Source organism: Podarcis pityusensis (assembly GCF_964106645.2).
Source record: "Podarcis pityusensis genome assembly, chromosome: 3".
NCBI classification, from domain to species: domain Eukaryota; kingdom Metazoa; phylum Chordata; class Lepidosauria; order Squamata; family Lacertidae; genus Podarcis; species Podarcis pityusensis.
In genome coordinates this window covers 101,700,923-101,713,432 of record NC_138026.1, presented here as the reverse complement: position 1 = coordinate 101,713,432, position 12,510 = coordinate 101,700,923, and the positions used below count along the sequence as shown (strand labels likewise).

General features: G+C 43.6%; 1 protein-coding gene across 3 annotated transcripts in view; it reads left to right on the top strand.

Annotated features, from left to right (window-relative positions):
* The window catches only part of THADA (THADA armadillo repeat containing), a 144,218-nt gene that overhangs the window by 40,867 nt on the left and 90,841 nt on the right, over positions 1 to 12,510 (top strand). For all 3 annotated transcript variants that reach the window (XM_080998114.1, XM_080998113.1, XM_080998115.1), the window contains exons 24-26: positions 345 to 458; positions 1,932 to 2,054; positions 4,113 to 4,204. In XM_080998114.1, the coding sequence (XP_080854240.1) occupies positions 345 to 458; positions 1,932 to 2,054; positions 4,113 to 4,204 (329 nt within the window). The remainder of the gene's footprint in view (positions 1 to 344; positions 459 to 1,931; positions 2,055 to 4,112; positions 4,205 to 12,510) is intronic.

The window sequence follows — 12,510 nt, the reverse complement described above, 5'->3', positions numbered from 1 at the left end:
TCCAGCTTGTTCCTGGAGCTGCCAGTTTCATTTCTCGATGTCATATTACTCTACTGCTCGCACCAACTCTGGCTAGCGTTCACCTAGAAAAATTGCCTCTTTAATGCGTCACAATTTGGTTTTGATTTAAACGTTGAAAGTCCTTTTGCCACTTCCTGGGACTTGAGGCTGAGGTCTGATGCTCCTCATCATTTGTGCTAGATAGGTGTGTGTAGTGTGTGTGTGTGTGTGTGTGTGTGTGTGTGTGTGTATGGAATCTTGAGGCAACTGGGTCAGATCTATTTGCAAAAGAGTTTAGTGAGTGAGTTGTGCTTTGTCTTTATTTCTTCTTTTTTTCGTTCTAGGCTCTGCTAGCTTCAGAACCGAAGAAGGGTAAAACAGGCTTGTTAAAAATGACAATGAAAGAGTTGATATCTTTAGTTTCACCTTCAAGTACTCCACCAAGCACAATCCCTCAGGTAATATCTACCTTGCATCAAAATGCAAAGTCAATAAAATTACCCTTTGTTTGTTTAGGACAAGGATGGGGGCAATCTGGGGCCCTCCAGATACTGTTGCACTTCAACTCCCATCTTCCTTAACCATTGGCTATACTGGGATGGGAGTTGGGAGCCCAACAGCATCCCAAGGACCACAGGTTCCCTATCAGTGGTTTAGGAAACTGTTGCCATAGAATAATGGTATACTGTCGTCTAGCCCCTGTGACCCTCCTTTGGATTCATGCCAAAGGAAGAACAGTTGTACCTCGGAAGTTGAACAGAACCCGTTCTGGAAGTCCGTTCGACTTCCAAAGCACGGCTTCTGATTGGCTGCAGGAAGCTCCTGCAGCCAATCGGAAGCTGCAGAAGCCCCGCTGGACGTTCGGCTTCTGAAAGAATATTCGAAAACTGGAACACTCACTTGCTGTTTGCGATCATTCGGGAGCCGAAACGTCTGACTCCCAAGGCGTTTGGGAGCCAAGGTTTGACTGTATTAACTCCAGGAATTCATTGCCACAATAAGTTTTATTTATATCTCTTGAAATGTTTTTAAGCTGCCTTTCATCCCAAAGCAATCCTAGGACAGGGTACAGTAAAACAATCTAAAACCAAAGCGCCCCCAAAAATATCATAAAACAAAAAGAGGTAAAAACTTTACAGGGACAGAAGGATATTGAAACCGGTACACTCAGGAACAGAATTGGTACGTGGCCCTTCAAAGGCTTGAGAAGAAGAAGAAAAGCTTCAGCTTATGACGAAGCTGATATTTATTTTAAAGTATTTTGTAAACCACTTAATGTTTCAAAAATCTCTTAAGCATACAAATAATGTGAAAAAGGAAGAGCTGCTTAAAGACCATTATGGATATGAGAACTAATCCTTAATTTATTAATTTATGCTGAAAAGTAAGAAAAGATTTCAAGTATTGAGGTGTAGAATTCTAGAATAATTTCCCAGAGTGTACAGAATAGACCACTGACCTAATTTCAATGGCCTTCCCAGTGTCTTGTGGGGGGATAAATGCCAAAACAAAATAACCTTTCTGTGATAATTCACTCTCAGCGGGCTTCTTGCTTCAAATGTGGATCCAGGATATTGGATTTGTATATCCTTCAACAGGAGCACACATACTAAATATAACTTTAATGTAGATTAAATTAGTATTTTATTGCGGTGATGTGTGTGGTGCAGCCACAGTTTACTGAAACAGGCCTGGTGAGATTTGTTTCTCGGATTGTTTTCATGATGTGCCTTCTTTATCTTTTACCAAGCTGTTTATTCCTGAAATTTCCCAGGCACGCGGTTATCAACTTGGCCCCAGACTCTTAAGTCAAAGCAGGCTACTGATCAGGGCTTGCTCGCTTTTCAGAGTTACAGTTTGGAAGTTAAAGTACATAATTTTGAGGTTATTCTGATAACTAAGTAGCCTGTATTGACTTCCCTCCCTACCAGGTCCATGCTTTAAATATCCTGAGGGCTTTATTCAAGGACACCCGCTTAGGAGAAAACATCATTCCTTACGTGGCAGATGGAATGCGAGCGGCGATATTAGGTTTTACGTGTTCTGTCTGGGCAGTAAGTTGATCCTTTACGTTTAGTATATTAAGTTTGAAAGCCACATGTTAATGGTGGTAACCGGGGCATTGATTGTGTTTCTCAATAACACTACAATGCCTGATTAGATTTTTATGAATTCTTTTTATAGAGTTATATGGAATGTATGCCAAGTGGACAGCGTGCGGGAAAGGCTATTAAACAGCCTACAGAAACACTGAATTTTGGCTCTTGGTATTCTTTTTATTTGGTTTTTATTTAGTTTCCTGCAATGAAGGCAGAGCACCGCATTCACCTTCTGACATGGAAAGCTGCTTCTACTTGGTTGATTAATATTAAAAACTCAGTAACTTTTTAACACACACACACACACACACACACACTTATATATATAGAGAGAGAGTGCCAGTTGGAGGTGATAATGAAGTCTCTGGTGGCATGCTTGGTCTAGAATGAATGCTTTAAATTTAAGTTATTAACATGGGCTGCATCCACCTAACTCAGAGTTTCCCAAACCTGGGTCTCCAGCTGTTTTTGGACTGTAATTCCCATAATCCCTGTCCTGCTAGCCAGGGGTAATGGGAGTTGTAGTCCAACAACATCTGGAGACCCACATTTGGGAAACCCTGATCTAACTTCTACTCTGTTATTGTTCATTAATTTCAGTGGGTCTAAAAGTAGAACAATGTTTCTGTGGGTGTGGTCAGTTAAAATGTAATGCCGCAAGTTCAGTCCCCCCCCCAAGTAATACAGTTTAAACACTTTAGTAAAAGGTAAATGTAAAGGGACCCCTGACCGTTAGGTCCAGTCGTGGCCGACTCTGGGGTTGCGGCGCTCATCTCGCTTTATTGGCCGAGGGAGCCAGCATACAGCTTCCGAGTCATGTGGCCAGCATGACTAAGCCGCTTCTGGCGAACCAGAGCAGTGCACAGAAATGCCGTTTACCTTCCTGCTGGAGCGGTACCTATTTATCTACTTGCACTTTGAGGTGCTTTCGAACTGCTAGGTTGGCAGGAGCAGGGACTGAGCAATGGGAGCTCAGCCCGTCGCGGGGATTCGAACCGCCGATCTTCTGATCGGCAAGTCCTAGGCTCTGTGGTTTAACCCACAGCGCCACCCGCGTCCCCAAACACCTTAGTAACCGGTCCCTAAATAACATTATGACTTAGTTTTTGGGTAATGCTGTGCCAAACCATGATTTAGGGAGAACATGTGAGCATGCAGGTTCTCTCAGAGGAGATCTTGACCGCTCTTCCTCCTCTGGTCCGGCTGGAATTTCTGCTGGCCTTTGAGCCATGTTTTGGCTTATCATGTCTTCTGAATCTGGGCTTGTGGTTTGTCTAACTCAGTGGTTCCTAACCTTTTTTGGGCCATGCCCCACCTAAGCATCTCTAAAATCCTGATGCCGTTCCCCCTCCCCCCCATGACATATAATTCTTATTATTCAAAAAGTGAACTCTTATTCACGTGGAGGAAGCCTAAAAGGCCATTAGCTTGGTCTAAACAAGCTTCCAAAGAACATGGCACCCATGAAAGAGAAAAATAAAAGAACAAAAGGACAGTTGGAAGTACTGAGGAAGAAATCTCTAAGAAATTGTTAATAGTAATAATGATAAAATGAAGTGATATGGAAAAATAGCAAATAAAGTTCCAAAACATATAATAGAGAACTGAAATGCATAAATATAAAATAATTTTAATGGAAGCTTTTTATGTAATACTTTGATCATTTTAATTACTATATAATAAAATAAAGGTACCTAACAAATTCAAAATACAATTTGAGCTCATCTCGAGATAAAAAAAATGTGTATGTCGCAATATACTGTATATGAGACCCCTAGAACCATAAGAAATGCAAAAAAAATTACTGTTAATAACTCATTCTGTGGGGCTTGTGCCCAATGTTGGGAACCACAGGTCTAATTCCAGTATAAATATAAGTTGAAATTGACCTTATGTTTTTAAAATGAAGCTCTTTTCCCTTATTTTGGCTTTTTTCCATCTAGTTAGGCATAATGAAAAGATATAGGAAAAAATGGGATGTCATTTAACACTTGCCTTTATGTTGCTTGATAGGTAAGAAATTCATCTACTCTTCTCTTTAGTACATTGATCACAAGAATATTTGGGGTTAAAAGAGGAAAGGATGAGAACTCAAAGAAAAACAGGTATGGTACATGGATGCTCTCCTTGTAAAACAGGGTTGGGGAACCTGCAGCCGTCCAGATGTTGTTGGAATCCAACTCGTATACTCCCTAGTCAGTGTGGTTCAGAGATAATGGGAGTTGTAGTCCAATATTATTTGGAGGGTCATATGTACCCCACCACTGCTATAAAATATTCTATGACCAAAAAGAAACTTGAGAAAGGTCCCTTATTTTTGATGAATTTATATGAAATTTATTGTTATCATCTGATACCAATAATTAAACTGTGTTAAAAAATAATAATAATATGACAGCAAGAACATGCTGCTCTTAATCTCAGGGTCATGGATTTGAGCCCCACATTGGGCAAAAGATTCCTGCACTGCAGGGGGTTGGACTAAAGTCTATGATTGTTAATTTGGGTGTAAAATGGTGCTCTCGGCTAATGTTTGCAGTTATTTTACTATTCCCGGCCTGCTGAGCTGTTGTTTTTACTTTTCTTCATTTCCCTCACAGGGAAATGTCCCTTCAGACATTTGTGCAACATGGGGCTAATTTAGATTTAGCTGTATAACTTTTAAAACACGGTCCTAAACCTGCTTGCACAGAAGCCACCCCAGGTTTATTTGGTTTAGCTTAGTGGAAGACAGAAGTGCCTGGCGTGCCCTGGTCCATGGGGTCACGAAGAGTCAGACACGACTAAATGACTAAACAACAACAACAACAACAACAACAACAACAACAACAAAGTATGCATAGGATTGCAGCCCTCATTTCACAAATGCTACCGTTCCATTATCTTAAAAAGATGTACAAAGCTCTAAGCATAAGAAGCAGGATTTGGATATGTTTATAAATGGAAGATATAGGTAGGGAGCCATGTTGGTCTGCCGTAGCCGAAACAAAATAAAAAAAATCCTTCCAGTAGCACCTTAGAGACCAACTAAGTTTGTTATTGGTATGAGCTTTCGTGTGCATGCACACTGAAGAATCTGAAGAAGTATCTGAAGAAGTGTGCATGCGCACAAAAGCTCATATCAATAACAAATTCCGTCTCTAAGGTGCTACTGGAAGGATTTTTTTTATTTAATTTTGTTTCATAAATGGAAGAGTACACATTGAGGGGTTTTACCCCCACAATTCATTGTCATGTGATTGTTCTACAGTGGTGCCCCGCAAGACGAATGCCTCGGAAGACGAAAAACTCGCAAGGCGAAAGGGTTTTGCGGTTTTTGAGGTGCTTCGTAAGACGAATTTCCCTACGGGCTTGCTTCGCAAGACGAAACGTCTTGCGAGTTTGTTTCCTTTTGAAGCGGGAACTGGGCTGGCAGGGAGCGAGCGAGGGAGCGACCTACCTTTTCCAGAGGGATCCCCTTCTGGAGAGGGCACAGAGGAGGCAGGTGGGCTGGGATCCAGCGGATCTGGCTGGGTCTCTGCGCCGCCGCCTCTGCCTCTCTCTCTCTCTCCCCCTCCCCACGTGGCTGCTCCATTTTGCCCTAACTGCGCGAAGGCAGGAGGAGGCGGAACAAAGGAGGAGGAGGAGGAGGCATCCACTGCGCTTGGGCCGCCGCGAAGGCGCCTTTGCGGGGGTGGGAAGAAGCCGGGAGCAGCTGCCGAGACTGTGGGGAGCCCGGCGGCGTGGCACAAGGTAACGGGGGGAGCAAGGGAGAGTCTGCGCCGGGCGCTTCGTGCGTCCGCCCTCGGTTCCTGGGCTCGAACTTCCTTTGGCACCTCGTGGAGAGAGAGGGAGAGGAGCGGGCTGGGGCTTTGATGTGGGGCGCGGTTTGGCGGAGCGAAGACGCGGCAAGGCTTGGCAACAGAGGAAGGGGGGCTGTTTTCGTGGGGAGGTGGGAGGGGGTGCCTTTGCCTCTTCCCGGCAACAGATCCTCCAGGCTGGGGAAACTCCTCCTGCTGGGGAGCGACCCGCTTTGTGCTTTGCCCGCTATCCCATTATAATACAGTACCAGGGTGCATCCGTGCTTCGCAAGACGAAAAAATCCGCAAGACGAAGAAACTCGCAGAAGGGATTAATTTCGTTTTGCGAGGCACCACTGTATATGTATTTCCTGACGCCTTTAAATGCCTTGAATCCTTTTATAATTCGACTTTTGTGTATCTGGAGTCTCGCTTCAGAAAAGGCGAAGGGCCTGGGTCTTTCCTCGTGAGCCTTTGCAGAATGGGCCAGAAATAAGTGAGCTGATTCTGAAAGTGAGAGAACTGTGGTGCGTCTGGTTTGTGGCCTGGGTGGTAGGTTGAATTCTTAAATGGATTCTGGACAGGAGTGGGTAACAGGGCAGAAAGTGTCAACAAGGAGTTGTAGCAAAGCCAGAGTGAGGCAGAAGCAGACAGGAGCAAAGGGAAGCACAGGGCCTGAGAACAGCACATCCAAGGGCTGCAATGTAACTTTACAGTTACACACTTGTTTGGTCCAAATGGGCATTAGCCAGTAGTCTGTACTGCAGGGATGGGCTGGAGGTTCTGCTGTCACCTGTTTTCAATTAATAATATACTTGATTGAGGGATGTACAACTCTGAAATGGTGCCAGCTGCAAGAGTAAAGTGTGTACAATTTAAACCAACACATGATTGACTGATATTCATTTTCTGAATAATATATAAGCACAAATAGAATCTAATCTGGTGATTTTGTTATTTGGGTATGCGTGAGCCCTTCAGGCTGCGTGCCTACACTAATTTAATTTTAAGAATGACTTTTGGGAACTAATCCTTTACAATGAAATTATAACAATAATCTCTGTTTGAGGAAACCTGCATTTTATATTTATTTGTTCTGGTTCAGCAGCTGAGACACTTTTGTAATAATAAAAAAACCGCTAGATGTCTCTCTTGATTCATGTTTTTTTTTACTGCAGAATAATCACTGTGTACCTAGAGCAACGATATGTAATTCGCTTTCCTTCAGGCATCCTTTGTTTCCAATATGTACTTGTGTTTGGATTACAGTCAAGTACATTTTATGTAACTTTCTGGGTCGTTTTAAATGAGCCAACATTTTCAAACTGGGAAGCCTGAAGGTAGGAACTTTTCCATAAAAGTGGATCTTATTTCCACAGATGTTGTGTTGATCCAACTCCTGTACCTTTTCACTTAATAGGCAACCACAGATACGTTTTAAAATTAGGTTACATGGGCAGGTGTCATTGATATGAGTGGAAAGTCTGATCTCCCAGACTGTGCGATGATAGAGGAAGCCTCGTTAAATTAGATGCAGCTTGTGCCACAGGTTATTGAGGACCTAAGGTTCTAATTTCTATATCCAAGGCTGAACATTTAGATGAGGATGTTGCAGCCTGGTTTGACAGAAATGAGAGGCCAGGCAATTTTAAGAAAATTATTTTTCTCTCCTTACTTCTGCAAGAATCCATGGCAGTGGTACTGCATTTTATATTGAAGAAAAGAGTTTCCCATCTTCCCAGCCAGTTGAAAATCTTCCGTTTACTCATGGGTTTGTTAAAAGTGTAAATGAATTACCCTTGCCAAAGGGGCAGGAAGCTTGTACCACTTTAACATCCCCCCCCCCCCTTTCTCTTGTAGATATATTTAAAACAAGGGGTGGAAAACATATTTACACCCAAATGCCTTCCATTCCCGTCTGTCCTAAAGAAAGAAATAATATTCTTCTCTGGCTCATTACTTCTGCCCTCCTTTTGGCTTTCTCAAACCTCTCAACCTTTTTGAACGTTATCTCTCCTCCACCCCTGCAGGTCAATTTTGACAAGTGGGCAGAACCACCCAGGTGCTTGGCAGGTGGGTTGTCCTATTGACAGGTCAAAGTTGGCCCAGGGGGTGGCAGGAAAACACTGCCCTATCAGGATCGAACTTCCTGCACATCAGGTGATTGAGTCCGGCTTTCTGCAGGCTTTGCCAAGCCAGCCAATTCCCAGCAGAACTGTTATACAGTACTTTAACTACTTTTTTTTTAATTTCTCAAATGACATCGGAATTAGCGTCCGGGTGGAATTTCCGAAAGTCGGCAAAAATGTCCGGGGAAACCCGGGAGTATGGCAACCCATGTCAGAAATGTTGATTTTTTGACGAAATGCCAAATAATAGCTCCAAAATTGTCTTTTCTTTCCTTTTAGATTTTGAAAAAAAAAATGCTCAACAACTTTTGTGCACAGATTTTCACTTTTTGAAGTATGGCAACCCTACTTATATAGATGCAGTTCAAATCAGCAAGAAATGTGATTATTTCTTTATTAGCATCCTTGTTCCTCATTACTTAGTGTAGGATTTGCTGTTAAACCCATAACGCCTAGAAAAGTTCGGCCTCTGCTGTGAGTAGCAGATTTTCCTGTCCATATCTTGTTGTTATATATGGACTCCAAGCAACAGTGGGGTTTCCTACTTCCCTTGTATTTATCATAGGGCCACTCCACACATTATACTTTGAGGTGTTGGATGTGACTAATAGCTGCTTGGAAACTTACTCCTTACAGGTACAGAGAACAGTTTTGCTGTATACACTCAGTGTCAGCCACTGATTTATTCAGTGAAAAAAATTAGTGGAATGACTTTTGTAAAGTGCAGGTAACAAGCTATACTTTTGGACACCTGTATAAAGATCACTGCTGCTGTTGCCGTTACAGAATGAGGATGGAAAAAATGTCTGAACTATTGAACTTCAGTACCTATAATTTCCTGAAACACACTTATCTTCTGTTTACAGCTTTGAAGAATGAGTAATGATTCTTCCTTTTACTGGCATGTTGAGTGCAGATTTATCTGAATTCCAATTAGTGCTTGAGTACTGATCAGAAAGACTATTCAGGAATTGATTTTGTTTTTTTCTTCCCCTCTTGCCAAAGCAGCTTCTCCGGAATGCCATCATTTATTCTGTAGTAGCATTCCTTTATTCAGAACCGCTGAATAAAGTGGTACCTCCCCTCAACAAACATGAATATTAACGATAGTCCAAGATTTTCTCCTTTTTCATGATGTAGTTAACAACGCAAAGGCAAACTCCCATGAGCTACAGAATTCTGAAACAGGATGTAGAGAAATTCATGTGACTGCATGTCTCTTGGATGATATTGATGAGAAAGAAAGCACTTTGTGTGTGTAAGTGAATTTAGGGGATAAAATCATTCTTGCGCTGCTAATTATTGAATAGTGGAGCCTGCTGATGGAAGGCATCAGTGGGAGAGCAGGTTCTCCGTGGAATTTTAAGGAAAGAAGTGGCAGTGTTGCAAAGGCTGACTTTGTGTAAATCAGATGCATTCAACTATGGTTGGAAAAGTGTGATAGGCAGGTTTTTTAAAAAAAATTAAAAATCTGGTACCCACTATGAGACTTGGGACACGTTTGCAAGTGTTCAATCAGAGTTAAACTTATGAGTAAGGAACACGTGCCCCTCCAAATGATGTTGGACTTCCAGCTCCCATCAGCCTCAGCCAACATGAATAATGGCCAAGGTTGGTAGATCACCAACCTATGGGGGGGGCACACCCCTGTTTTGTTGTTGTTTAGTCGTGTCCGACTCTTCGTGACCCCATGGACCAGAGCACGCCAGGTACTCCTGTCTTCCACTGCCTCCCACAGTTTGGTCAAACTCATGTTAATAGCTTCGAGAACACTGTCCAACCATCTCGTCCTCTGTCGTCCCCTTCTCCTTGTGCCCTCCATCTTTCCCAGCATCAGGGTCTTTTCCAGGGAGTCTTCTCTTCTCATGAGGTGGCCAAAGTATTGGAGCCTCAGTTTCAGGATCTGTCCTTCCAGTGAGCACTCAGGGCTGATTTCCTTCAGAATGGATAGGTTTGATCTTCTTGCAGTCCATGGGACACTCAAGAGTCTCCTCCAGCACCATAATTCAAAAGCATCAATTCTTCGGCGATCAGCCTTCTTTATGGTCCAGCTCTCATTTCCATACATCACTACTGGGGAAACCATAGCTTTAACTATACGGACCTTTGTCAGCAAGGTGATGTCTCTGTTTTTTAAGATGCTGTCAAGGTTTGTCATCGCTTTTCTTCCAAGGAGCAGGCATCTTTTAATTTCGTGACTGCTGTCGCCATCTGCAGTGATCATGGAGCCCAAGAAAGTAAAATCTCTCACTGCCTCCATTTCCTCCCCTGTTTTAGTGTGATGAGAACAAGCCACGTTGAGCCTTGGGTTCTTAAGCTTCCATTTTTGCTTCTCTGTTTAAAACCGGTTTGTTCCAAGCAATAGCTAGTTGGCATTAATCATGGTTTTCAGTTCAAATTACATATAAAGCTGTGTTTAATCAAAGCAGAAGCAAAAAGGGGAGAGCACACAGGTCCAAGGCTCACAGTGGTTCATTCTTGTGTAATGTCTCAGGGTCATGGGTTCAAGCCCAACATTGAGCAAAAAGATTCCTGCATTGCATGGGATAGGGCTAGATGACTCTTGTGACCATTCCAAATCTGCAATTCTATGTAGCATGTTGTGCATATCGTGTTAGCACACCAGTGCAACCTCCATCCCTGGTGAACCAACCAGGGTTTAAAGAAAGAGATGCATACAACATTGCACAGGTAAATTCTTCTTGCTTGCCTAAGATCATGCTAAAATTGCCCCTGAGTGCTAACCTTCTTCTGCATCATAGTCTGAGTACAGTCATACCTCGGGATGAATACGCTTCAGCTTAAATATTTTTGGGTTGTGCTCCGTGGCGACCCGGAAGTAACGGAGCGCGTTACTTCCGGGTTTTGCCGCTAGCGCATGAGCAGACACTCAAAATGACGTCATGTGCGGAAGCGGCGAAGCGCGGCCCACAGATGCACAGTCGCATCTTACGTTCGCTTCAGGATGTGAATGGGGCTCCAGAACAGATTCCGTTCACATCCCAAGGTACCACTGTAGTGCTGAACAAGAACTTCAAATGAGTGGTGGATTTCTCACTTTTAAAAATAGTTTACTGGAAAAGGCAGTAGATTTGTAGATGAGATGCAAAATATTAACAAATGAAAGCTTTCAAGTTCTCATAATGTTAGGTGCTACCACAGGGATCAGATAAAAATTCTGAATAGCAGGCAGTACAGCCAAGGAAGTTCAAGTTCAAGCACCAATTTTGATGCATGTTGGAGACAGCACATTCTCGGGGACTACTTTAAGAGGTAGAGCTTTTTATGGTGACTGTTAGACACCTAATTTACCAAAGGGACGGTAATGGTTCAGTAGCGTAACACACTTTATTCAGTATGGTTCTCTGCCCTCTTCGCAAGAAATGTGGAAACGTAGGGAAATGCCAGTTGTCTTTGACCATGGAGTTTTCTTGGCAGGGATACTGGAGTGGCTTGCCGGTTCCTGCTCCAGGTGCATCACGTTTGGTCAAAACTCTCCACTATGACCTGTCCATCTTGGGTGGCCCTGCACGGCATAGCTTATAGCTTCTCTGAGTTATTCAAGCCCCTTCGCCACGGCAAGGCAGTGAATTATGGTGTTGGAGGAGACTCTTGAGAGTCCCATGGACTGCAAGAAGATCAAACCTCTCCATTCTGAAGGAAATCAGCCCTGAGTGCTCACTGGAAGGACAGATCCTGAAGCTGAGGCTCCAATACTTTGGCCACCTCATGAGAAGAGAAGACTCCCTGGAAAAGACCCTGATGCTGGGAAAGATTGAGGGCACAAGGAGAAGGGGACGTCAGAGGACGAGATGGTTGGACAGTGTTCTCGAAGCTACCAGCATGAGTCTGACCAAACTGTGGGAGGCAGTGGAAGACAGGAGTGCCTGGCGTGCTCTGGTCCATGGGGTCACGAAGAGTCGGACACGACTAAACGACTAAACAACAACAAACAACAGGGAAATGCCTTGCAAGGAGTCAGATGATTGGTCTATCTAGCTCAGAATTATTTGCACTGACTGTAGCTGTGGTTCTGTCTTTCCCATCCTATTCTGGAATTGAACCTGAGAACTTTTTGCTTATGAAACCATGTGCTGTACCAGTGAGCTAAATGCACCTGTGACACACAGAACTTGTTCCTCAAGAACAGACTTTCTCCACCTTGGGTTCCCAGGTGTTGTTGGACTACAGTTCCCATCTTTCCTAGCTAGCGTGGCCAGTGGTCAAGGATGATGGGTGTTACTTATACCCTGCCCATCTGGCTGGGTTTCCCCAGCCACTCTGGGCGGCTCCCAACAGAATATTAAAAACACGATAAAACATCAGGCATTAAATGCTTCCCTAAACAGGGTTGCCTTCAGATGTCTTCTAAAAGTTGATGGGAGGGCGTTCCACAGGGTGGGCGCCACTACCAAGAAGGCTCTCTTTCTGGTTCCCTGTAACCTCACTTCTTGCAGGGAGGGAACCGCCAGAAGGCCCTCAGAGCTGGACCTCAGTGTTCGG